This window comes from Dermochelys coriacea, chromosome 4 (assembly GCF_009764565.3).
Source record: "Dermochelys coriacea isolate rDerCor1 chromosome 4, rDerCor1.pri.v4, whole genome shotgun sequence".
In the NCBI taxonomy this organism is placed as follows: domain Eukaryota; kingdom Metazoa; phylum Chordata; order Testudines; family Dermochelyidae; genus Dermochelys; species Dermochelys coriacea.
The window spans coordinates 86867612-86894148 of record NC_050071.1 but is presented as its reverse complement, the minus strand read 5'-3'; the positions used below and the strand labels follow the sequence as shown (position 1 = coordinate 86894148).

The window sequence follows — 26537 nt, the reverse complement described above, 5'->3', positions numbered from 1 at the left end:
AAGAAGGTTTCTGGGAATCTGTTGTGAACCAACATTGTGAAACCAACAAAAAGGATGCTTCAATTGCATTTTAAGTCAACAGAAGAGCAAGTAATGAGGAGGATGAGAAAACAGCATTGTGCTAGCTCACTGGAGTTCAAGCAGTAGGAGAGAAGAACTTTATCTGGGGATCCACTTCAAAAGAACGCATGGCAAAGGGTTTCTGGACCATAAGAAGAAGGGGAGAGTATACCTTTGTTCATCACTGAGGGAACAAAGAGGGCAGCACTCTTTGCATATGTGAACAGTGGATCCCCAACTGTATGGGTTGGTGATACTGAAAAATAACTGTAGGTGAGAGAACTGTTTTAGCCAAAGTTTGGAGCCTGCTAAGGTTATATGTAGACTCTTGGAAGCACTTTGTTGTTTTTGTTTTTATTTACAACCATTTTCTGTTTCTATTTTCTCTGGTATCACTTAAATGAGTTCTCTATTAATAAACTCGTTCTTGTATTATTATACATTCATTTCAGTGCTGTTATACTAAAGTGAGGTGTGTATCCTTACCTGAGCCAACAGGCTGGTGTATATTCCGTCTCTTTGGAGACAGCAGACTTGGTATTTCTGTGGACATCCAGTGTGAGGGGCTGGGTATTGCAGAGGGTGTTCCAGGGAAGATTTGGGAAGTGAAGTACACCAAGGGTTAACCTAAAATGAAAAGTTTAGACTGGCAGAGTCCCGAGGAATGAGTTTTGCTGGCGAACAGACTGGGGTGACAGGAATCCGTCACACAATCTAGCACCAAGAAACCTCTCTCTTGCTGAAGCAGAAGGGTAATGAGGTGACTTACAGTTCTGGACACCCCGAGAAAGTGTGGCAGCAGCATCAGAGCAAGTTATCCAAGATAAACTTTAAGGTCAGGCTTGACTAAGCCCTGGCTGGGATGATTGAATTGGGGATTGGTCCTGCTTTGAGCAGGGGGTTGGATTAGATGACTTCCTGAGGTCCCTTCCAACTCTGATATTCTATGATATTACTGTATGGGTTGTATACACAAAATCATGTACAGTATACTGTACTTTATGGGCAATTTAAGGGATTTTCAAGAGTAATTTTGACTATATGCGATTTTCGCCTTATGCGCTGACTTTAGAACCTAACCCCCGCGTAAGATGCAACTCAACTGTATTCCTTTCAGCTAGAAAAGTTTGATACATACTCCTAGCAGTGCATTTTAGAACAGTAGATTGGTTATAGCTAATTTATGGACATTTAAATACTAGAAGTACTTCCTCATGCAGAAATCTTGTACTGCAATATTATAATTAGGGCCCTACCAAATTCACGGTCCATTTTGGTCAATTTCATGGTCATAGGATTTAAAAATTAGTAACTTTCATGATTTCAGCTGTTTAAATCTGAAGTTTCTTGGTATTGTAATTTTAGGGGTCCTGACTCAAAAGGGAGTTGGAGGGGTAGGGGTCAAAAAGTTATTGTAGGGGCATTGCGGTACTGCTACCTTTACTTCTGCACTGGTGCTGGCAGCGGCGCTGCCTTCAGAGCTGGGCAGCTGGGCGGCTGCTGGCCGAGAGCCCAACTTTGAATCAGAGCCACTGCAAGCAGCAGCACAGAAGTAAGGATGGCCTGGTATGGTATTGCCATGCTTACTTCTGCATTGCTGCCTGCAGAGCTGGGCCCTCAGTCAGCAGCTGCCACTCTCTAGCCGCCCACCTCTGAAGGCAGCAGCACAGAAGTAAGGATGGCATGGTGTGGTATTGCTATGCTTACTTCTGCACTTCCGCTGTCAGGGTGCTGCCTTCAGACCTGGGTACCCAGCCAACAGCTGCCGCTCTCTGGCTGCCCAGCTCTGAAGGCAGCGCAGAAGTTAGTGTGAAAATCCCTTAAATTGCCCATAAAAATCCCACACTGCCATAGGGCACATTACTCCAGTGTGTAGAGCAGCCTTTAGCTCCAATGCAATGACAAAAGGTTAAAAAAGTCCCAGACACTTTTGTGCCCTGTTTATATATCAGTGCATAAAATAAATGAGCTGTTGGAGGTACAGAACCATAAGAAGATATCTTGTAGCCATTCCAGGTAGTGCCTTCATTTGCAACAATCCTATCAATGTTTAGTTCAGTAGTTTTACTGTCAATAAAATTTGAATATATCCACTTAGTTTCCCTGCAGTTTTGCAAGGTGAAGTTGCTGTGACTGATATGTTGGTTAATGGAAAGCATCACTTTCTCTTTAACTCAAATGCAGAAATATAATCAAGATATACTATGTTGTAAATGGTTTCAGAGTGGTAGCCATGTTAGTCTGTATCAGCAAAAGCAATTAGGAGTCCTTGCGGTTCCTTAGAGACTAACAAATTTATTTGGGCGAAAGCACATGCCCAAATAAATGTTAGTCTCTAAGGAGACGCAAGGACTACTCGTTGTTTATGTTGTAAATGTTGACATATACGGGATTTTTAAAACTATCCAAATAATACTTTTAGCTGGTAATTATCCTTGCTGCTATTCTTTAATCCACACAGAGAGAAAGGCCTTAATTCAATGTCCACTGGTAAATTATAACTCTGATAGTGAATAGTTTTTTTTTGTCATAGCAATTTATTACAGCTTGAATCCAATAAAATGTATCACATAACAAAAACTTACTGTATATTGATAATACCTTTTTTTAATGGAGGATACTAAAGCAGTCAGATCACTTTAGCCACCAATGAAACCTAGCCACATTAGAGGTGAACAACAGAAGCTTTGTAAAACTACAGTACAAAACTGAACAACGCTATAGAATGGAAATTAAGATTACTATAGTTTATTGACCCTGTGGAAGGAATTTGTTTTCACACTCCCTCTCTTAAGAAAGTAAGGATGGTCTAGTGGTTAGGGTCTGGACTGGAACTTGAGATGTAGGTTCAAGTCCTGCCTCAGCCACAGACTTTGTGTGGCCAAGTCACTTAATGTACCCTGTGCCTCAGTTCTCTAACTGTAAAATGGGGATAATACGTCCCTACTTCAGAGTGCTGTGGGGCACTCATATTATGGTGATGAGAGCTATATATGTGCATAGATTTACAGACAGCACTGGAATTTTACCAAGACACCCAGGTTTAATACCCTTATTCTTGTGAAAAGTGCCATGGGTTCTCCTAACTCTTGACTTTCTGACTACACAGGGCTGTTGAGGTTAAAATGCATTTAAAAAAATTGTGAGGTACCCAGATACATATCTTAGTAAAGCACTAAGGCTGGCGAAAACATTCTGTGAAACAGAATTCTGTGCAGAAACAATGGGTCTTTGGGGAATAGTTCAAACAGCTGTGCTGGAAAACTATAAAAATAAGAGTCTGAAAAATAAAGCTGAAAATTGTCCTTGGAGGGAGCCTGATCCTTAAGGTACTGATAACTTCCAGTAGCTACAAAAAGACTTGAGGGCAGTCAGCCCCATCCAGAATTGAGTTTATAGAAACAAAGTCGCTGGTAGCAACTGAAATCTTTTTGAGTCTTGAGGATATTATTGTAGTACCTGATCTGATGCCAAGAGCGTGTTTTAACATGGGAGTTCTTGGGGGAGAGCTCTCTCTTTGAAGATGAGTTCTATTTCCTTTCTGTATAGGATAAGGAGTTCCTTGGGAGGAGGGAAGTCATGTGGTTTTGTGCTAGTTTAAATTTGGCAATCACAGATTGTACCCACCCACAGAAAATACAAAAGTGAGGGGGGTAAGGATAAGAGCCAGACATTTTGGCTCCACTCTGTTCTTATCAGGCATTCAACCCACCAACATGATAAGGGGAAGACTGCAGCCTTGATAATATTTTAAAAGACAAAGGTGATTTATAAGAAGGATATAATTATAAGAAGAAAATTGTGTCATAGTGATAGTGGATATGGCTTCTTAGTAATTTTATAGATGTATTTCAGGCTTGTAAATGAGATGGATTTTTTTTTTTTTTTTTGCATTTGGAAACTAGACACTTTCACAGTCTAGAATATTTCCACAACTACTAACATGTGTAAAATTCTGCAAGGAAAGAAAAAGAGAGGGAGAATTTTTGTGTCTAAGTTTGTGGGAGATATCCCTTCCAAATTCCCGAGCAGAATACGGGCACAACAATAACAACAACACTTTTTCAGGTTTTACGCTGATGTGAATGCTTGCTAGGACAGGACTTTAGGAGTTTAGTTAGTGCTGTGTGAAAAAATAGAACTCATTACATATCTTGCTAATGTCTAATGATTTGTTTAAGGTGCTCCTAGTAATTGAGGATGCTACTTTTTAATATCTTATTCTACAAAAGGTATATTTTGACATCTCATTCTTGATAATGTTTCTTCTTTATAGGGTATTTTAGTATAGATACACACCTCATGTAAAATCCTTAAAGCAAAAACCAACCAACCAAAAAAACCAACCGACTGTAAAGGGACACTTTCAAGTCAAATTTGCCCTCAGATATTCAAATATAAATGTCTTATAGTTTAAAATAATATATTTAAATATTTCCATTATTTCTTTTAAAATTCCATTGTACATATTTTTAACAAAGAAACATTCCCCTTTAAGCATTTGTGATCCAAACATTACAGCATGGCACAACTGAGAACCTGAAAATGAAAAACTAGAATTTGACTATAAACTCAAGTGAAACTGACTAGTCAATGTCTAATGTCCAAGAATTCCTTTCCCCCTCCAGCAAATTAGTATTGATTAGTATTAACAAAGTACTGAAAATCAAATTAGATTATTAAAATCCAAAGTAATTTGTGACAGCTACGGACAATTTCTTTTTAAAACCATGATTTTTAACTTGCCAGTCCCTCTAATGCAAACCAGATGCTTGGGCGTAATGTGGGGCGACTGTATCATGGAAACAGAACTGCCATTACATTTCTTTATGTATGGATTCTTCCATTTGTCAGATCTGAATAAAACTAAAATAAAATAAAACTAAATTATATACAATACCTCACATACAGTATTTTATGGTACTGCATGCGTCAGTATGTAGAGCCACAGCTATGGAGCGTTGGTGAAAGTAAGAGGTGAGGAAGGGGTGTGCGACAGAACTTTACTGGCAAAGGCTCTCTTAGGCACCTAAGCCTGCTCTACTTTATGTTGGGGCCAGCACAGACCAGCCCCTAGAATCAGGAAGCTATAACTGGCTCTCTGATGCCCTTCTAGTTGCCCTCGAGCATGGAGCTCTGATAAAAGGGAGAATCTGCCTTTCTAGCTTTAAATATCCATGCAGTCTTCTGTGCCATGTGGTCACCAACTTCCAGTCGAGTTGTGGACAGACAACCTCTTCAGTGCCACGCTGACTGTGATTTAAGTTCATGGGTATGTCTACACAGCATTTTGGAGTGAGCCTCCTAGCTAGAGATGACAGACTAGGGAGCACTCTGAGAATAGCTGTATAGATAGCACTTGAAAGTTGCGGCTCTGGCTGGAGCGTAGGCATAGGCTTCAGAGCCCAAGCTCCAGCCAGAGCTGCAACTTCAAAGCACTGTCTATACAGCTATTTTTAGACCACTAGTGCAAACCCCCTAGCCTGAGTCTGCCGATCAGGGCTGAGAGGCTTGCTCCGCAGTGCTGTGTACACATACCCCTTGTAGCATTCGAGAGGATATATGTTCTTATAAATGGCCTAATAATAAACATAGGAGCTGATCTCACTCCCACTGAAATCAGTGCAAAACTCCAGTTGATTTCAGGCCTGCTCCTGCTCCTACTAAAGGCTGTGTTTTGTTTTGTTTTCCCTAACCAGCAGGAGAAGTGCTGCTCTGTGCTGTCTCTGTTTCCCTCCCCCTCCACAGATCTGTTAATAACTATAGCCATAGTATTACATATTTTATAGAACTTTTCATCTCAGGATCTTGAGATTTATGTCCTATGTTTCTAAATCTAATGCTTCAGGGCTTCAGCTGGTCACCTGGAGGGGTCAGAAAGGGATTTCATCCCTTCCCCCTCTCCCCTCCAAATGTATTCCTCAGTGGGTTTATTTTTGTTTTTGGTTTTTTGATTGGTTTCCTTCCTCTAGCTGAAGCATCAGAGATGGCCACAGCTAGAAATGAGACACTGGATGGAATAAGCCAGGGCTCCTGTATGTCACAGAGCATCTCTCTCTCTCTCTCTCTCTCTGGTGCTTGGCTGGCTGGTTCTTGCTCACCTGCTCAGGATCTAACTGATTGCCATATGTGGAGCTGGGAAGGCGCTTCCCCCTTGTAGGATTGGCAGGATTGACCTAGGGGGTGGTGTGGTGTGGGGTTAGGAGGTTTTGCCTTTGGCCGTGGTGCAGCTCAGGCCCTCCTATTCTCTATCTGTGGCATGTAATAGCTTAGTCTTCTGTAGATTGTAATACTTGGGTATAATTTTGGTTGTTGGGTTTAGTGTGCAGGTGCTGATTGCCTGTGATGGTGGTGAAGGTCAGACTAGGTGACCTGGTGGTCCCTTCTGGCCTTAAGCTTTGTGTCTCTAAGCTCTTTTCAAAGTTAGGTAAGCATCATTAATTGTTGCTATGTTCTAGATTGATTAGAGAAAGATTTTCAAAAACAATCAGTGGAATTAGGCACTCAATTCCCATTGAATATCAGAGAGAGTTAGGTACCTATGCCCTTTGGAAACTTCCACCCTAAACGACTTGCCCAAGGTCACATTGTGGCAGTGGTAGAGTTGGGAACAGAACTTTCCAGACTCCCCTCACCACTGGGAAATACTTCTGATACTTTTTCTTGTAATCCAAACCACCAGTATGGCAGAGCAACCCAAACAACCACTATAAGAAGAGCTGACAAAGTACTCTTCATCTCTATGTTGTGACCCTGCACATGGTAAAATCCTAGCTCTTGGAGAGAAACCTTACACGTTTTTATTGTGTCGGGATGTTTTTGATTGGCCTGGAAGAAAAACACAGAGGGTAAAATACAGCGCTGCTCTAAAAAAGAAAAGGAGTACTTGTGGCACCTTAGAGACTAACAAATTTATTTGAACATAAGCTTTCGTGAGCTACAGCTCACTTCATCGGATGCATTCAGTGGAAAATACAGTGGGGAGATTTATATACACACACAGAGAACATGAAACAATGGGTTTTATCATACACACTGTAAGGAGAGTGATCACTTAAGATGAGCTATTACCGGGGCGGGGGAGGAGGAAAACCTTTTGTGGTGATAATCAAGGTGGGCCATTTCCAGCAGTTAACAAGAACATCTGAGGAACAGTGGGGGGTGAGAAATAACATGGGGAAATGCATCCGATGAAGTGAGCTGTAGCTCACGAAAGCTTATGCTCTAATAAATTTGTTAGTCTCTAAGGTGCCACAAGTACTCCTTTTCTTCATGGGGAAATAGTTTTACTTTATGTAATGACTCGTCCACCTCCAGTCTCTATTCAAGCCTAAATTGATTATATCCAGTTTGCAAATTAATTCCAATTCAGCAGTCTCTCGGAGTCTTTTTTTGAAGTTTTTTTTGTTGAAGGATAGCCACTCTCAGGTCTGTAATCGTGTGACCGGAAAGACTGAAGTGTTCTCCGACTGGTTTTTGAATGTTATAATTCTTGACGTCTGATTTGTGTCCATTTATTCTTTTACGTAGAGACTGTCCAGTTTGACCAATGTACATGGCAGAGGGGCATTGCTGGCACGTGATGGCATATATCACATTGGTAGATGCGCAGGTGAACGAGCCTCTGATAGTGTGGCTGATGTGATTAGGCCCTATGATGGTGTCCCCTGAATAGATACGTGGACAGAGTTGGCAACGGGCTTTGTTGCAAGGATAGGTTCCTGGGTTAGTGGTTCTGTTGTGTGGTGTGTGGTTGCTGGTGAGTATTTGCTTCAGGTTGGGGGGCTGTCTGTAAGCCAGGACTGGGCTGTCTCCCAAGATCTGTGAGAGTGATGGGTCGTCCTTCAGGATAGGTTGTAGATCCTTGATGATGCATTGGGGGCTGAAGGTGATGGCTAGTGGCGTTCTGTTATTTTCTTTGTTGGGCCTGTCCTGTAGTAGGTGACTTCTGGGTACTCTTCTGGCTCTGTCAATCTGTTCTTCACTTCAGCAGGTGAGTATTGTAGTTGTAAGAATGCATGAGAGAGATCTTGTAGGTGTTTGTCTCTGTCTGAGGGGTTGGAGCAAATGCGATTATGCTCTAAGCAGCCACAAACTCCCCCTACTTTAACTGGGAGTTGCACCCATTCATGTTAAATTCCATCCCCACTTCAGATGCTCTGGAGTTTGAACGCTGGAACTTATTGCTTGCACTAAATAGCAAGAGTGGTGTATATTCTTCTCCCTATCTGTTTGCACTGAGAGGAGAATGACTGACTGACTGTTTCCTGTTTCTCCCTAATCTGCATGCACTAATCTATGTTGCAGGTGTCTAAAACATGACTCCTGGGGGAATTCTGCACCACTGCATGTGCATGGAATTTATATCTCTTCTCCTCTTCCCGCACCCCCTACCCCCCCCCCCATTTCTTTGCTTCTCCACGGAAAATGGTGGGGAAGCAAAGGGAAGTTGTGCTGGGCTGTGTGTTGGGGATGCTTGTGGTTGTAGATTGGGGTGGCATTGCCTTCCCTCCCGCCCCCCCGCAACAGGTGTGGTGGGGCTAACAGTGTCACGTGCCACTGCCACCCTTCCCCCGATTTCTGCCAGCACAGAGCTGCCCCCCTGAAGGAGGCTGTTTCTCCCTTTACTGACTCTGAATATGGAAGCCGCCTCCTGGGTCCTAGTGCCAGTCTGGCTCTCCTGTGTGCTGAGAGCCTTCCAACTTTCTGTACAACAGTGGATGCCTGCAGTGGGGCATAGTAAAAGGGGGAGGGGGATAGGTGGCAAGGAAGGAGGGTGGGATAGGGAAGGGGGATAGGGAAGGGAGAGGAGGGGGCAGGGGACAGTGAGGAAAGGAAGGGGATGAGATAGGGAAGAGAAGGGGATAGAAAAATCTGGGTGGGGAGCAGGAGCCCAGCATGCGCTGTGTTCCCTTAGCAGGAGCAGCTGCAGCTGGGACTCCCCCTTAAGCAGGCCCATCAAACCTCCACTGTGATGAGCCCCACCCTTCTGCACCTTGACCCCAACCCCACCAAGACCCACTCTCCCAGCAACCGGACCCCTGTGCTGAGCCCCCCACACCCAGACCCCCTCCTGCTGAGCATCATCTCCCCACACCCAGATTCCCCCTGCTGAGCCCCAAACATCTTCACCTAGACTCCCCTGCAGAGTCCATTGCCTCAGAACCCCTGAATGAGCCCCTGTGCATCCAGATCCCCTCTGCACCTTGATCCCCTACTGAGCTGCCCGTACCCAGATTGCCCCACACAGAACCCTCTTACCCACACCTGATGTGCGTGGAGTAGAGGGGCAGGGCCCCAGGGTGTTTCTGGAGCAGCTCTTGCCCTGTGTCAGGGTCCGGTGCAGCCTCACCACCAAATCTCTATCCTGGGAGACTAGGCGTGAGGGGAAGGGGCCTACAGGTGATCTCCCACCTCCATGCAGCCAGGGGCTTGTGCTTCCCACTGCCATGCTGGTGGCTCTACATTTATTTACTGACAAATACAATTTGCAGAATTTTAAAATATTGTGCACATAATTTTTATTTTTTTGGTGCACAATTCCTTCAGGAGTAAAACATGCACAGGGAAATTTAGAGGCAGTTTTGAAAATTTGGTATCTGACATTCACAGATCACCATAACTAAAATGATTACTTGATTTTAATAAGGTAATTTATAGAATCAGCATATTGAACTAGCTTAGTCACTTTACTTTAAGCTGTCCTGAATATTTTGAATAAAAAACATTTAGCTCAAATGGTGTGGAACATAGCAAATATTTGAATCTGGATTCAGACTTTCACAACTCTAAAATCTATTCAAGTGAAGACCGCACATAAAGATTGTCCTGTGAACTCTAATCAGTTATATTTCAGTTGTCATTTATAGTTTATTTAATAAAAAACCCTATTTATTCCACTGCTGTTTGATAGTAATGTTACAAGTCTCAAAGCTTTAATTATTGCAGATATAGGATGATATGTTTAATGTTGGCCATCTCACCAGGAAATTTCCATTGATTATTGGATGGCTTGTAGGCGATTAAATGGAACACATTGTATCATGAATTAATTAACATTGACCTTATTTCTTTTGATTGGCTGGGATTTCCAGCTATATTTGGCAGTCTGTATTAACTGGCAGAGGTAAAGTTCCTCTGGCATAATTGCTTCTCTGTCCTATAAATGTTTAGTATTGAATATCTTACAGTTCATATGTTTATGTAATCACAAACTGTAATCAGTTTTTCACTACATCTCGAACTGTATAACAGAACTTTATAGTGTCTGACAATGGCTTAATGCAAAGAATTTAATTCAGGCCTAGTCTACACTTAAAAATTAGGTCAACCTAGCTATGTTGCTCAGGGCTGTGAAAAATTTTGCACCCTGAATGGTGTAGTTACGTAGACATAATTCCTGTTGTAGATGCAGCTAGGTCAATAGAAGAATTCTTAAAAAGAAAAGGAGTACTTGTGGCACCTTAGAGACTAACAAATTTATTAGAACATAAGCTTTCGTGAGCTACAGCTCACTTCATCGGATGCATTGAGAATTGAGAATTCTTCTCAACCTAGCTACTGCATCTTGGAGACCCGGATTAACCACATCAGTGGAAAAACCCCTTCTGTTGATGTAGAAAGCATCTATATTACAATGCTGCAGTTGTGCCACTGTATCAGCTGTATTGTAGCTGTGCCCTAAGAAAACAAAAGAATTCAAAACTAGCAACATAATTTAACACATACCCCCGAGCACATATATGTACATGCGTGTGTATATTTATATATAAAATCACACACAGGAAGGCCTGGTGTGCCATGGGGAGTTTGTTATTCTGATTGAAAGTGATCATAACTTGGTTTTGTGTATATAAGAAGTGTTAGTTCATTGGATGTTAACAGTAACTCTGTATTACTTTTCAATTATGTCACTTAAAACATTTGTTTTCTTTTGCCACCTTTTTGTTGGTTATCGCTGCACTATTGCCAGCCCCAAACATTCAGAAGTAATGAACTGTGCCCCAAAAATCATGAGAAAAATCATAGTACTTTCGCTAAAAGAAAAGGAGTACTTGTGGCACCTTAGAGACTAACAAATTTATTTGAGCATAAGCTTTCGTGAGCTACCGATGAAGTGAGCTGAAGCTCATGAAAGCTTGTGCTCAAATAAATTTGTTAGTCTCTAAGGTGCCACAAGTACTCCTTTTCTTTTTGCGAATACAGACTAACAGGGCTGCTACTCTGAAACCAGTACTTTCGCTGTTAATAGTGTCTGCTTTCATAATACTTAAGGGCTCTGCGTACAAGTGCAGCTAATGATTACACCAGACCACAAATAATTAACAAAAAGAACTTTTCTGGTTTGATGTCCCACTTTTTCACAAAACACCAGACTTTCAGCAGTGAATACTGGTGTCTTGAGCAACCAAATAGAATGCAGGGATTGAACAGGATGCATCCTGCAATCCCTTTACACGGAAATTATCCTCACCTGCCTTATGTGGAATCTCTTGGCTGTGTTATCATAGAATCATAGAATATCAGAGTTGGAAGGGACCTCAGGAGATCATCTAGTCCAACCCCTAGCTCAAAGCAGGACCAATCCACAATTTTTTTTGCGCCAGATCCCTAAACGGCCCCCTCAAGGATTGAACTCTCAACCCTGGGTTTAGCAGGCCAATGCTCAAACCACTGAGCTATCCTCCCTGCTGACACACTGTTCTTTTTTGCATGTTATTTATTATTTGTATCGTGGAGGCCTCATTGCACTAGGTACTGAGAGATGCACAGTTCCTTCTCCAAACAACTTATATAAACTGAAACAATGCAACAAATGCAGCTAGGTAAAATAGCGGATGTACGTTTCGAGGGGAGGGTTTTAATCTTTGCCAGCTTCAAAGAAACCTTCCACCAGTAAGTAAGCATTCATTTGGAGAGTTATCCTGGCTCAGCCTCTCTATTCAAAAAGCCATGCAGTCAATCATGGAGATGGCATAAAGCCAGACCATGAAGTAAGCTTCTTACATGACAGCACAAGAGAATATCCCAATGACATTGCCAACACTAAAAGAAGAGTCCTCTTTGGCTGTCTGGGTGTTACCATGAGAGCTAGTATCTTCTCCTGGCAAATCTTGAATATCCTTGCTTTCAGAGAGAACAACAGGAAAAACAAAGTAGATCATAAGTGCATGACTGGGATCTGTCACCTTTACACATCTCTTTCTTCTTGAGGAAAACCATGTCCGTGGCATTTTCCTTTGTTGAGAAGAGATCTGTCTCTGGAAAGTCCCAACTTTTAGAAGATGCATGTCCTTACTGTAGGAAGACTGGGCCAACGAGGCTGGGGAAGAAGAATGCTGAAGAACCAAGCAAAGGCAAAATAGAGAAATAGGAAAAACCTGTTATGATAAATAGCTTCCCCATGACTCAGAGGCTGTTTGTAGGGTCTTCAGGAAGGCACCCCGGTGGGAGATTAACATAGTCTATGACCTATTGTTCTTCCTAATGGCCCTTCCCAGCCAGCCATCTAGACTGATTGCATTCTGCCCAGAGGGCATTCCCCAGGTGTAAACACATTTGTAATAGATGCAGAGACAATATTCCTAACTTCAGATAACAAAATGATACATACATACAAATAGGATAATCATATTCAGTGAATCATAACCTTTTCAATTATATCTTATTTGACCTGTTTCAGAGTAGCAGCTGTGTTGGTCTGTATTCGCAAAAAAGAAAAGGAGTACTTGTGGCACCTTAGAGACTAACACATTTATTTGAGCATAAGCTTTCGTGAGCTACAGCTCACTTCATCGGATGCATATGTAATTATATGACCTGTCTTGCATAAAATACATCATAATTATGCCATAATCATAATAAGAATACTATGAAGAATATGGGATTCAGTGTCACAAATACCATTACCTACTTAAAAAGAAAAGGAGTACTTGTGGCACCTTAGAAACTAACAAATTTATTTGAGCATGAGCTTTCGTGAGCTACAGCTTTTTGCGAATACAGACTAACATGGCTGCTACTCTGAAACCTGTCATTACCTACTTAGTTAACACTTTAATATACCTCCATTAAAATCTACATCATCACACTTAACAACTCTTTTTTTCATGGACTAACTCTTAATTTGCTTGGCAACTAAGGAATTTCCTTCTGGTTTTGGCAGGATTGTTCCTTCATGTCTTAGTATTGTACATTGTGTATACTTTGCAGGTGTTTTGATGTTGGCCCAAACTTGAGTTCTCTTGTGATGACATGAGACAGCCTTGCACTTAGTTCTACTGGTAGTATGGTGTTTTGAGAGTCAGTTTTGATATCTATCCGTTGCTTATCAACCTGGGTTCCTTCCATATCCTGCTGATCAGATCTCACCATTCTTCACTCTAGGGGGTACTCAGGGTGGTGAGGTACCATACCTCTACCTCTTGTTAGCGTGAATTAGTCTGTGCCTGCTGTGGATAAGCTCCTTGAAACCACCAGCCTCTGGCAACTCAAACACCACTTTCCAAACTTCTGGATGCCTGGCTCTCTCTGTATAGGTATCAATAGGCACACATCAATCCCCAAATACTTGGAGCATTCTCTGTAGTGTCTAACCCTTGTTCCACTGAATACTCACAGGATTACTAGCTGTGCTGTGCCCTAAGGAACAGAACACACCAGCTTGTAAGGTGTGTTTCAGGACCCCCACAGCAATTAAACTTATTCTTGTTTTAACAACAAATATATCAAGTGATAGTGAATAAAAATATTGGAACCAAACAAATAAAACAAGTTTAGTCTCTAGAAGGCCTGTCATGATTTTAACTAACAGGTTAACGTCCTGTCTAGAGAAGTTTTATCTCACCCAAAGTTCTCTTCATCATCTTCAACCAGAATTGAGACCCCTTTTTCATGAAGCAAAATCGCAGTCCTTTTGCATCCTCTGTGAAAGGAGCTTAGGTGTCTTCTCTGACCTCCAAATACAGTCAAGCAAACCTCTGAAGTACACCCACCAGATAGGGTTCCCTCATTCCACTGCTCCTTTTCTCTTTCCGTTAGATTTTTTTCTCTCTGAAGTTCTCAAAATCCTTAATTTATATTCAGTTCAGACTGGTGATAGGTGAACCATTATGAATGATACAATACTCAATTTACATAAAGAAAAGGAGTACTTGTGGCACCTTAGAGACTAACAAGTTTATTAGAGCATAAGCTTTCGTGAGCTACAGCTCCGATGAAGTGAGCTGTAGCTCACGAAAGCTTATGCTCTAATAAATGTGTTAGTCTCTAAGGTGCCACAAGTACTCCTTTTCTTTTTGCGAATACAGACTAACACGGCTGCTACTCTGAAACCTGTCAATTTACATATAATCAGGTAAATGAATAAACATCTTTTGTCTGACAGAAAACTTGTTTCTCACCTTTACCTGTGCCTTATACATTGATACAGACTCTAAGAACATATTTTCTGTGTGTGTGTGTGTGTGTGCGTGTTTCAGTGTGTGCGCACACACTGAAAATATATTACAGGTTATATCAGGTTTTATAGATATATATAGATATAGATATATAGAGAGAGATATAGAGATATATAGATAGGTTATATAGATATATTTTTGTGTGTATATTCACACACACACACACACACACACACACACACTCCTTACATAGTATCTGTACATACATCTCACAGTGATACTAATAATCACTGTGACCATGGCTTTCATTTGAGACCTCACATGACATTCTTTGAACCAGAATGTACACAATAGAATCAGGGTATTCTTGTAACCCCTTTGACATTTGGAGGGTTCTTGGCACACATCCACATCAAGCATTGTACCAGCTGCTATTAAGGCCTTCCATGGGAGTATTTTTCCTTTTCAAAAATGGTTTGTCATATTTTCTTTGCTTTTTGCAGATTTCTTTAATACAGTCTTAGCAATGTTAACTGCTGATATGGTTTGTCTGAAGTGACACAGTTTAGGATGCCATGCCTGCTGAATTCCTTCACTGCTGTGTACATAATAGGCACTGCAATAGAGTCTGACAGTTCATCTAGTTCCCAGCAGCAGTCTACAATAATAAGGTAGTTTTTGTAGTTCATGGTGAAAAAGTCGATTCCTAATTTGCTTCAAGATCTGTTGGGGACGCTGTGTATTTTCATTGTCTCTTTTTGCTGCATGGCCTGCATTGCCCCACATGTATCAAAACATCTCACCAGGTCTCTGAAATCTTGGCCATGTTGTCCATTATATAGCATCTCTGGGTTTCTGGATTCAGACTTCTTTCCAGAATGGCTATGATGTATTCTTGAAAGAGTTTCTGTTCTCTGTGATCTAGATATTAGGATTTGACTGCCTTTATATAGGAAACTGTCTTGGATGCTCATCTGATCTCAATAGTTCCAGTATTTTTGAGAAGATGGTGGTTCTCCTCCGGTGTTTGGCCATTCTGACAGAAAGATGGACATGAGCACTTGTAAACCTTTGTCTTGTGTAATTTGGTTTGTTCACACGCTCTGTCCATCTCCTGCCTTGAAACTGACACAGAAAGCATCATCCAAGTCGGTTATGTCTTTCTGTGTTTCTGTTAGATTGAGTATCTCATTCTTGTTCAGTGGCCATAATTTCATGCTGCAAGACTGCTCTAGATAAGAACTCGGTTTTGCTCATCTTAGTCCCTTTCTTGTAATATACATCTAAGCTGTAGGGTTCTGTAGACTGTCAGAAGTATGTGCTGAAGTTATTTTGGGATCACAAGCAGTAGCTTTTTTTAAAATGCTGTCTAGTGATTTATGGTCATTTTCTACTCCATGGTATTCCAACTTTGAACATACTGGATGAAATGTTCATGTGCAAACTATTGCAAGACATTCCTTTTCCAATTGAGCTTGTCTTTGTTCCTTTGGTGATAGTAATCTTGATGCGAAAGCGTCACTTTTGTCAGTTTTGTAGGAGTGATGCACTGTCTCACTGGCATCACATTGTCTGGTTGTCTCTTTGTTCACATAGTGGTATTTCAGGATGGGATAGTCAGTCTCTAACTCCTTGACACATGTGATGGCTGCATCATGTTGAAGTAACCATGTCCAGGCTGCATCTTTGTCCTGTAGTCACCACAGGAGTTCACACACATCTGAGATGCTTGGAAGAAATTTTGTCAGATAGCTTACAAATCCTAATAATCTCTGAACTGATTATATCTTCATCTGCTGAATCAGGGGGCCAGGTTGTAGCCCTTGGGAGGTCAGGAAGTGACCCATGTCTGGTACTGCAGTCAATCACAATGCCATCTTATTTTTATTTCATTTTAGGTTTATTTGCCTGGGCTTTTTCTAGTAGACCGATGAGGTAATGCTTATGTTTATGATCTGCCACAGCCTCTGCCATGTGTCCCAGCATCCATATACCAGAATATCATCAAATACCACTCTGATCCCTGCTAGTCCTGTTAGTATCTCTTGCTGGCAATGTTGATATTCTTTTGCTTTAGGTTTGATCCCAAATGGCATTCTCAAACATCTGTTTCTTTCCCTTCATCCTTTTTCCCACTCCTTTATTCACTTTCCCATTCCTCACCTCCCTCTAACCTTAACTTAAAACTAAAACCAACAATAGTAATAAAATGTATAATAAACACAGCTTTGCCAGTTCTTCACCATGTGTTTGCTTACATGTTCTAGCCTCATCCTCCACCCTTGAATTCAGTGGGACTACTCATTTTTTACAAGTGTTTGCAGAATCAGGGTTTTATGATGCCCATGTTAGGGGAAGGATGTAGTAAATAGCCAAGTACAGAATGAAAGAGAAAAAAATCAAAACCAAATAGAAATGAAGTGAGAAATGTACAAAGAAATGTGTGTGTGTGCTTGGCTGTGTTTTATGTCTCTATTCTCCCTAGCATTAAGCAGCTTGACAGATATGGTCAGCTGATACTTGCAAATTCTACTGCAGCAGACTCTGGTGAATATAGTTGCTGGCTTCTTCTCTGTAATGGCTATAGCTGCAAGAAGGATGAGTCTAAAACTGGCTCAACGTACATCTTTTTCACAGGTAATGGATTCATTTGGTTTATAAACTGAAATGACTGGGTTATCTGTCCATATGGCAGGATTAGCATATTCATTTCCATTTCATGATCTGTATCCAGACATTGTTCCCTAGTGGATACCAAGAGATACATTACTGGTGGAAAGAAAAGGAGAACTTGTGGCACCTTAGAGACTAATACATTTATTAGAGCATAAGTTTTCATGAGTTACAGCTTATGCTCTAATAAATTTGTTAGTCTCTAAGGTGCCACAAGTTCTCCTTTTCTTTTTGTGAATACAGACTAACGCGGCTGCTACTTTGAAACCTGTCATTACTGGTGGAGTGAGCAGGAAATTAAGCAAATAATTAACGATCATGTGATTTGCGTGTCTACTTCCCTGTGCTTTACTCTAAATATATACCCAAAACCAAGTCTAGGGAAGCAGAAAGTGGATCATTTGCAAAAATCAGATACAATATTCTAATTTTAGAATCTGCAATAAAACTAACAATGCAGGAGTCCATCCCTCTTGTTTTATTTCCTTCTGAAAAAACTTCTGCGGGAGAAAATAAAGTAACATGTTAAGACGCATCTTCTCATGACGTTCTAATGCAAATACGCTTTTTCCCCATGCATATTACATTCACAGGGTGGAATCCTGGCTCCACTGAAGTAAGGATTTCACACAAGTTTTTTGCATCTCACACATTAGCCTTATAAGATGAGCCACTACTGTAAATATATGTACTAGCCCACAAAGCTTGAAGTTAACTGCTGCCCTAGTACTTAGATATTAATGGTTGTTGTTAGGGCTATTGATTAATCACAGTTAACTCATGCGATTAACTCCAAAACTAATTGTGATTAATCAGAGTTTTACTGGCACTGTTAAACAATAGAATACCAATAGAAATGTATTAAATATTTTGGATGTTTTTCTACATTTTCACATATATTGTACTCTGTGTTGTAATTGAAATCAAAGTGTATATTTTTTATTTCAAATATTTGCACTGTAAAAAAGATAAGAAATAGTATTTCAATTCACCTCATATTAGTACTGCAATCTTTGTCGTGAAAGTGTAAGTTACAAATGTTTTTGTTACATAACTGCACTCAAAAACAAAACAATGTAAAATTTCAGAGCCTATAAGTCCACTCAGCCCTTCTTCTTGTTCAGCCAATTGCTAAGACAAACAAATTTGTTTACATTTACAGGAGATAATGCTGCCCTCCTCTTATTTAAAATGTCACCAGAAAGTGAGAAGAGGCATTTGCATTTCACTTTTGTAGCCGGTATTGCAAGGCATTTACGTGCCAGATATGCTAAAAATTCATATGCCTCTTCATGCTTTGGCCTCCATTCCAGAGGACATGCTTCCATGCTGATGACACTCATTTAAAAAAAAACAAAACGCATTTATTAAATTTGTGACTGAACTCTTTGGGGAGAATTGTATGTCCCCTTCTCTGTTTTACCTGCATTCTGCCATATATTTCATGTTACAGCCGTCTCAGATGATGACCCAGCACGTTAGTTTTAAGAACACTTTCACTGCAGATTTGACAAAACTCAAAGAAGGTACCAATGTGAGATTTATAAAGATAGCTACAGCGCTCGACCCAAGGTTTAAGAATCTGAAGTGCCGTCCAAAATCAGAGAGTGATGAGCTGTGGAGCATACTTTCAGAAATCTTAAAAGAGCAATACTCCAATGTGGAAACTACAGAACCCGAACCACCAAAAAAGAAAATCAACCTTCTGCTGGTGGCATGTGACTCAGATAATGAAAAAGGAACATGCATCGGTCTGCACTGCTTTGGATTGTTATCAAGCAGAACCTGTCATCAGCATGGCTCCTCGAGTGGTGGTTGAAGCATGAAGGGACATATGAATCTTAAGTGCATCTGGCATGTAAATATCTTCTGATGTTGGCTACAACAGTGCCATGAGAACGCCTGTTGTGATAAATGAAGGGGGTTGGGGATAGCCCCTGTTTATGAACACCCAGCCAGCCAATTAGCTGTAAAATCCCTCGGTGTCTATTCTCTGCTTGCTTTACCTGTAAAGGGTTAATAAGCCTACAGGTAAAAGAAGAGGAGTGGGTACCTGACCAAGAAAAAACAGCCAAATGCCATTCAGTGGACTGAGAAGTGTCAGACAGCCTTTAACCAGCTTAAGACAGCCCTTATGTCTGACCCTGTACTGAGGGCCCCGAACTTTGACCGACCATTTGTCGTAACCACAGATGCGTCTGCGCTTGGTGTAGGAGCAGTTTTAATGCAGGAAGGACCAGATCAACAATTCCATCCTGTCATGTTTCTCAGCAAAAAACTTTCTGTGAGGAAAAGCACTGGTCAGTGTCTGAAAAAGAATATTACACCATTGTGTATGCTCTGGAGAAGCTATGTCCATACATTTGGGGATGGCGGTTCCACACGCAGACTTACCATGCTGAAGTGGCTTCACACAGTCAAAGAGACTAAGGCCTGGTCTACACGAGGGGCAGGAGGCGGGGGGATTGATCTAATATACACAACTACAGCTACGAGAATAGCGAAGTTGAAATCGACATATCTTAGATCGACTTAGAATCACTTACTTCGCATCCTCGCGGCGCAGGATCGACAGCCACCGCTCCCCCGTCGACTCCACTTCCGCCTCTCGCCCTGGTGGAGTTCTGGAGTCGACAGCAGAGGGATCAAGGATTGATTTATCACATCTACACTAGACGTGATAAATCGATCCCTGATAGATCGATCACTACCCGCCGATTCGGCGGGTAGTGTAGACATAGCCTAACAAAAAACTTATTTGATGGAGTTTAGCTCTGCACGACTCTGATTTTAAAATACAGTACATTTCAGGAGTATCTAACAAAGTGGCTGATGCACTCTCCCAGGAAGGTTTCCCAGAAATCAGGTGGGTAAAAATGTCTCTGCATTCTAAGTCAATGTAGTCCTTGAAATGTAAAAAGTACTGTTTAGTTCTTCATGTAATTATTAGTAACATTAGAGGTGCATGAATCTTATTAACTCTGTTTCCTAAACATCCAGGAAGAAATCCCAGCCGATGTGGACCCGACCTGAACCAGGCTGGCCAGCACTGTCTGTGATTTGGGGGACATGTGATAAATGAAGGGGGGCGGTTTATGAACACCCAGCCAGCCAGTTAGTTGTAAAATCCCTCTTGGTGTCTATTTTCTCCTTGCTTTACTGATAAAGGGTTAACAAGCCCACAGGTAAAAGGAGTGGGCACCTGACCAAAAGAGCCAATGGGAAGGCTAGAACTTTTAAATTTGGGAAAGAAACTTTCCCTTTTTCTGTTGTTCTCTGGAGAAGGAAACACGGAGCAGCAATGCTGTGTAAGGCTTGAACCAGGTGTGAACATTCATCTTCCATACCTAGAAGAAATTATTTGGATAGGGAATGTTATTTTGACTTCTGGATTTCCTCTTTGCTAACCCCAGATACTTTTGTTTGCTTGTAACCTTTAAGCTGAACCCCCCAAGAAAGCTATTTTGGGTGCTTGATACTTGGAATTGCTCTTTTAAAATCTAGCAAAAGCCCAAGTTCCAGATGTATTTTCTTTCTTTTTGTTTTTAATAAAATTTACCTTTTTTTAAGAACAGGATTGGATTTTTGGTGTCCTAAGAGGTCTGTGCATATGCTGTTTGATTAGCTGGGTGGCAACTACTAATTTCCTTGGATTTCTTTCTCAGCTTTTCCCTGGAGGGGGTGAAAGGGCTTGAGGGTACCCCACAGGGAGGAATTCTCAAGTGCTCCTTCCTGGGTCCAAGGATTTTTTTTTTTTTTGCATTTGGGTGTTGGCAGCGTTTACCAAGCCAAGGTCAGAGAAAAGCTGTAACCTTGGGAGTTTAATACAAGCCTGGAGTGGCACATATTAATTTTTAGAATCCTTGCAGGCCCTCACCTTCTGCACTTGAGATGACAGAGTGTGGATTCAGCCTTGACACCTGTTCTCACTTTCAGGTGACATTGCAAACAAGAAGTGGGCAGCATTATCTCCTGCAAATGTAAACAAACTTGTTTATTTGGGTGATTGGCTGAACAAGAAGTAGGACTGAGTGGATTTGCAGGCTCTAAAATTTTACAGCGTTTTATTTTTTAATGCCGTTTTTTTGTACCCAATGCTACATTTATAAGCTCAGCTTTCATGATAAAGAGATTGCTTCTACAGTACTTGTATTAGGTGAATTGAAATATACTATTTCTTTTGTTTTTTTTACAGTGCAAATACGTGTAGTCAAAAATAAATATACAGTGAGCACTGTACACTTTTTGAATTCTGTTGTAATTGAAATCAATATATTTGAAAATGTAGAAAACATCCCAAAATATTTAAATAAGTGATATTCTATTATCGTTTAACAGTGTGATTAATTGTGATTAGTTTTTTTTAATCTCTTGGCAGCCGTAGTTTTTATGCAAGTCAAATAACAGTGTAGTATTATTACCTAGTACATTGTTAGTGATTAAAGCAAATGATTAATTTATTATCCTAATGGGAAACATTAGGAATGATAAAAACAAACTTTGTAGCCTGATTAGAGCTAAACCAGTTTTAGTTGGCAAATGCTTTAGTATTATAGCATAAGATGACTAAGATAAGATTGTTTTAATAAGGTTCAGAAATAAGTTGGAGCCATGGGATTGTATGGAAGCCATTTTTCGAAACAACCTTGGAACACTGCCTTTTCTTTCTTTTCAAAAGGTTGGAATAATCAGATAAGCCACCTTACAACATAGTGTTCAGGCTGGAAATATTAAGGAGTTTAAGAATTGCATTTATAAGCAATATGTCAACATATTAGAATACTGCTTGTTTTTGATGACTTTACAGCACTAAAATGTTTGAATTGTTTAGTTACATAGAGTTTAAAAACAATTAAGTATTTCGCAGTCTGTATCTACAATCTTAGGTATTTCCAAGGAACCTTCCTGCTGGTACCCAAGCACAATACAAAATAAAATACTGTCAGAGGCCATAATAAAACTCCTGGTGTTTTTCTACTTTCCCCTTTGAAAAAGGGTGGATGAATTTAAGTAGAGCCAGATAACTCGTTAGGACTTTTTTTGTGTAATTCTGCATTGTTTCAAAAGCTGATCCCAAAATTGTTGGTGGTCTTTTTTCTTTTTTTAAGATACAATCCCTCCCTCCCATTTTATGAAACAGGCAAAGAAGGCTACATTCCTTTTTTTTTCTAAATGTAGTGATTAAAGCCAAAGTGCATATTAGTTTGTCCAAGTCAGACATGTTTTTACTTTTTAAAAAAAACAAGTCCATGGTGACAGCTTGAATTAATTGTAAAGTATGTTAAAATGATTGTTGCCAGATATTTTGGATACAGAAATAAATGTCTGCTAATGCAAAATCTGAACTTAATTATTAGTAAATTTCTCCTCCCTTATGTTCATTTTTTGTATATTAGAAGACCATTTACATTTAATTTTTTTCTGATATGAATAGCTAAATATTATATTGCATTACTTTCTTATATAGATAAAGGGGAGCTCTTTGTACCTACTTCCAGTTATTTCGAGATTGTCTACCTGAACCCAGATAAACCAGCAGTAATCCCTTGCAGAGTGACCATCCCATCAGCAAAAGTAACTCTGCACAGGGAGTTTCCAGCAGAAGAAATCAAAACAGATGGAACTAACATTATCTATGATGTGAAGAAGGGTTTTATCTATCAGCACCCCACCTCTGACCATATAGGAGTGGTCTATTGTAGAGCTGAATCACAGGGAGCACCTCAGATTTCCATCAAATATCAATTACTGTATGTGGAAGGTAAGATGAATGATTTCCATAGATTTCCATTCAAGCTCATTTCTCTTGCTGGAGTTGCTTATAGGGCAAGATTTCAAATGTGAATTTGAAAAAAACCAAAACCCTAGTTCTAATTATGGAATTTTGCAAATTGTCTGATTTTTTTAAACAAAAATGTACTTTTCAAATTAAATCGGTTTGTAGAACATCTTGCCAGAATTTATGCTAATATAGGAAAGCATAAGGCTTATACTATTAAGTTTAAAAAGTAGATGCACACTTATAAACCATTTTATTATGGCTGGATAGGAACCTGTGGTGCATAATAAATTCCAACAGCAACTGGAGCTAAAGGGGATAATAGAGAATGTGGAAGAGCCAAGATAAATCAAAGCAAAACTTGTTAACATTTTTATTGATTTGGGACATTTATTTGCTGCCTCCCACCCACACCTTTCATTCAGTTCCTAGTGGTCCACCATCAACAACAATTGTGGCATCATCCAACAAAGCAGAAGGTGGTGACAACGTTAATGTTCTCTGTATAGTCCTTGGGGAGCCAGACGTAGAAGTAGAATTCAGTTGGAAGTACCCAGGGGAAGAGGTAAGACACACAATTCTAACTTGGAAGTGCATTTTTTTTTCTTAATAAGAGTAAACTCTCATAATACAACATTTTAAATACCAGACAGTGTTTTCTAGCTGGGGAAGGCAACGTGGATCAGAGTGCATTGTTCAGCTCTAGGCACCAGCAAATCAAGCAAGTGCTTGGGGCGGCACAATTCCGGCCATCCTTTTTTTTTTTTTTTTTTTTTTTGGCTTGGGCAGTTGCGCTCTCCGAGCTTGGGGCGTCAAAAAACCTAGAGCCGGCCCTGGTAGTAAGGTCATATTAGGAGGAAGCAACATACAATCTCGTTGATTTTCAGCCCATTTTCCTCAGTGAGGGCCTGAAGTTAGCTGTAAAAATGCTCTCTAACCTGACAGCAGTATCTAGGAAAATAAAATCAAGCTGGGTGAGGTATGATGGGAAACGGTGAACGCTTACCTGGTCACCAACTTCTCTCAAACAAGAAGTGATTCATCCCTGGCTTAAGAAATTCTCTTGATGATGACAGTCATCATTCTCCTTGGGGAAAAATTACAATATGATGAAGCATAGTTGCATCGAGAATTCTTGGCTATTCTTGGTCTGTTGCATTGGATCATATCAAATGCTTCTATGAGGGGCTACCATTGAAGAGCCATTTGGAAACGTTTGTGTTGGTGGTTCTCATGTGGAGCCTATTACACGTTTGTGCCATTTACTGCGAGGTTCAATTCAACAAACTCACTCTGTAGTCCTAGCATTGGAGGATATTTAAGTACTCTTCCCCTTCTGTACCACACTGACCATTGACAATAGCTTTAGACTCGCAAACCTGCCCTTGATTTGAACTTCAGGTGGCAGGATGTTCTGGCAGTAATTGCCTCCACTGGTCTCATCACCCTGGCCATGAGGTCCAAGAGTTAAATGCAGTTGGTACATAATTGTAAATGATACTGGTGCCTCTCTGGCACGATCAGTATGTGATGAATTTAAGCTTCTATAAAGAAAAATAAAAGTTCTCCAAAGAAAACATCCTAAATATAAGCAGCTCCAGTGCTAGGCATACTTTGCAGATTGACAAATATATGAATTTATCACTCTTGCTGTATATAGACAGTCATGGTCATGCATCCATCCATCTACTGCAACAAACAGTTTTGCTTACAGCGGTTATACTGGAACTGGAAGGGAACAATCCTGTTGTCAGTTTTCTGCCCAAGAAGAGTGAATATTATAGATATGTCTCAGTAACTCTGTGATTTATGTTGCATTGAGGTTTATACTTATAGCAGGGTTAACAATGTATCATATTGTCTTAGTCAAATATTTAGTAATTTTTGGCAAAGGAACTATTTTAAGTGCAACCTTTTTGAATTGTTTTCCTTGAATTCTTTTTTTCTTCTTTTGAGAACTACAATCCCTACAACCTCCAGTATTTTCAGGGCTAGGGCAGTTTAACAGTGTTCTTCCCATTATTTGATATTCACTGTGTTTTCTGTAAGAAAAAGCCACCAGAACTGTTGAGTTCCATGAGATCTCTCCTCCTACCAGCCTGCCCAGTTTCTGCAAAGCACAGAGCCTATTAAGAGACAGGGCATATTGGACTCAGATCAGGGGAGTTGAGAGAGATTGTGAGGGCACAGAAAAGAAGTGGGGCTCAGCGTCCTCATATCTTCCACCTTCTCACAACTCCATGAATGCTGCCTCATGCATCTTTTATAAATAGGTACTGATCTATATTGACCTTTGTTGAATGGAGATAAAGGGCAGAATGTGGAGGAGCAGGTGAGTGGGTGGAAGATGTGAAGGAATGGGGCTGGCTGGGGAAGGATATTGAGAGGATACTATCGACATCAGTAGCTGTCCAGGCTGAGAAATAGCTAATAAAATAACGGGAAAATTCTTCCAAACTAAAACTTGATTGGATTTGAGTTAAGGTTGCTCTAGTACAAATCCAACAACTGAGGCATGTGAATGATAGCTGGCTTATCTGGTGTTTTCCTTGAATTTTTTGTCATTATATTTGTGGAATTTGCACTTGGGCAACCTTAAGTGCTCATCAACTCTTAAAACTTCTATCAGTTTATATTTCTCAGGGATGTAATATTTTTGCTGACAAGTAAGTAGGAGGTGAAGACTCAAGTAGGCTTGGAAGCTTTAGATTTTTATCAGTAAATGTCAGTAAGCGTTGATTTCACCATACACAAACAAACCAACAAAAATATTTCCATCAATAATAATTAAAATTTCCAGATAGGAAAAGTAAGAAATGCTGAGAACTTCTTAGAATTTGATTTAACAATATTTACTTTGTATATTTTGACATGTGATAGACTGTTTGCTTGTTACCGGTTAAAGAGCTTTTAACTCTCAATCTCAACACCTACTGTCATTAAATGTTTGATCCCCTCATTATCTGACTCCATAAATTCCCACAACTGTGAAAATTTAAAATCAATAACAAAAAAAAATGCTTAAAAATAAACCGCTACTATCTGCTGAAATTATTAAAAAAATCAAATTCTGCCAACCCTACTTACAGTATTTTCTAGCTGAGATTATTCATTTTGCAATGTTATTGCTGATGTAAGAATCTGCCAGTTAGCAGTTAACAGGTGACATGCTCTTAACTAATAATTGATGACTGGCTTGATTGACTTGTTGTGAGTAGCCTGGATAACTGACTAGACAACAACTTAGACGCTGGCTCCTCTTTCCTGTGCATAAGTGCAGATTGGACTGTCTTTGGCTAATGTATGGTCTTTGCACACCATGACAGTTGGCTTTTAGCAATTTTTCTCCTATTAAACTAATCTGAAGGTGAATATGATGTCCTGAGGTCCTGTATAAATAATCTTGGCATTTGTAAATGACTACTAAATTAACACTAGAAAGAGATGCTGTCTATTTTTAATCTATATATGACATGTCTGTCTTTCCTTCCAAAGGTGCCTTACTCTTATGGAAGAGAGAGCATACACTTTAAACATGTTTGGGTTTCATTTTCTTTACTTTTTGGCATAAACATACTGCAGAGCTTGAAGATATTTTCATTTCCTACCAGGTTCATCCTGGTTGC

At 40.2% G+C, this 26537-nt stretch overlaps 1 protein-coding gene across 2 annotated transcripts in view; it reads left to right on the top strand.

The window, feature by feature from the left end:
* Positions 1–26537, top strand: part of PDGFRL (platelet derived growth factor receptor like) — a 52918-nt gene that overhangs the window by 24397 nt on the left and 1984 nt on the right. For both annotated transcript variants that reach the window (XM_038399777.2, XM_043513705.1), the window contains exons 3-5: positions 16945–17096; positions 22600–22893; positions 23337–23476. In XM_038399777.2, the coding sequence (XP_038255705.1) occupies positions 16945–17096; positions 22600–22893; positions 23337–23476 (586 nt within the window). The remainder of the gene's footprint in view (positions 1–16944; positions 17097–22599; positions 22894–23336; positions 23477–26537) is intronic.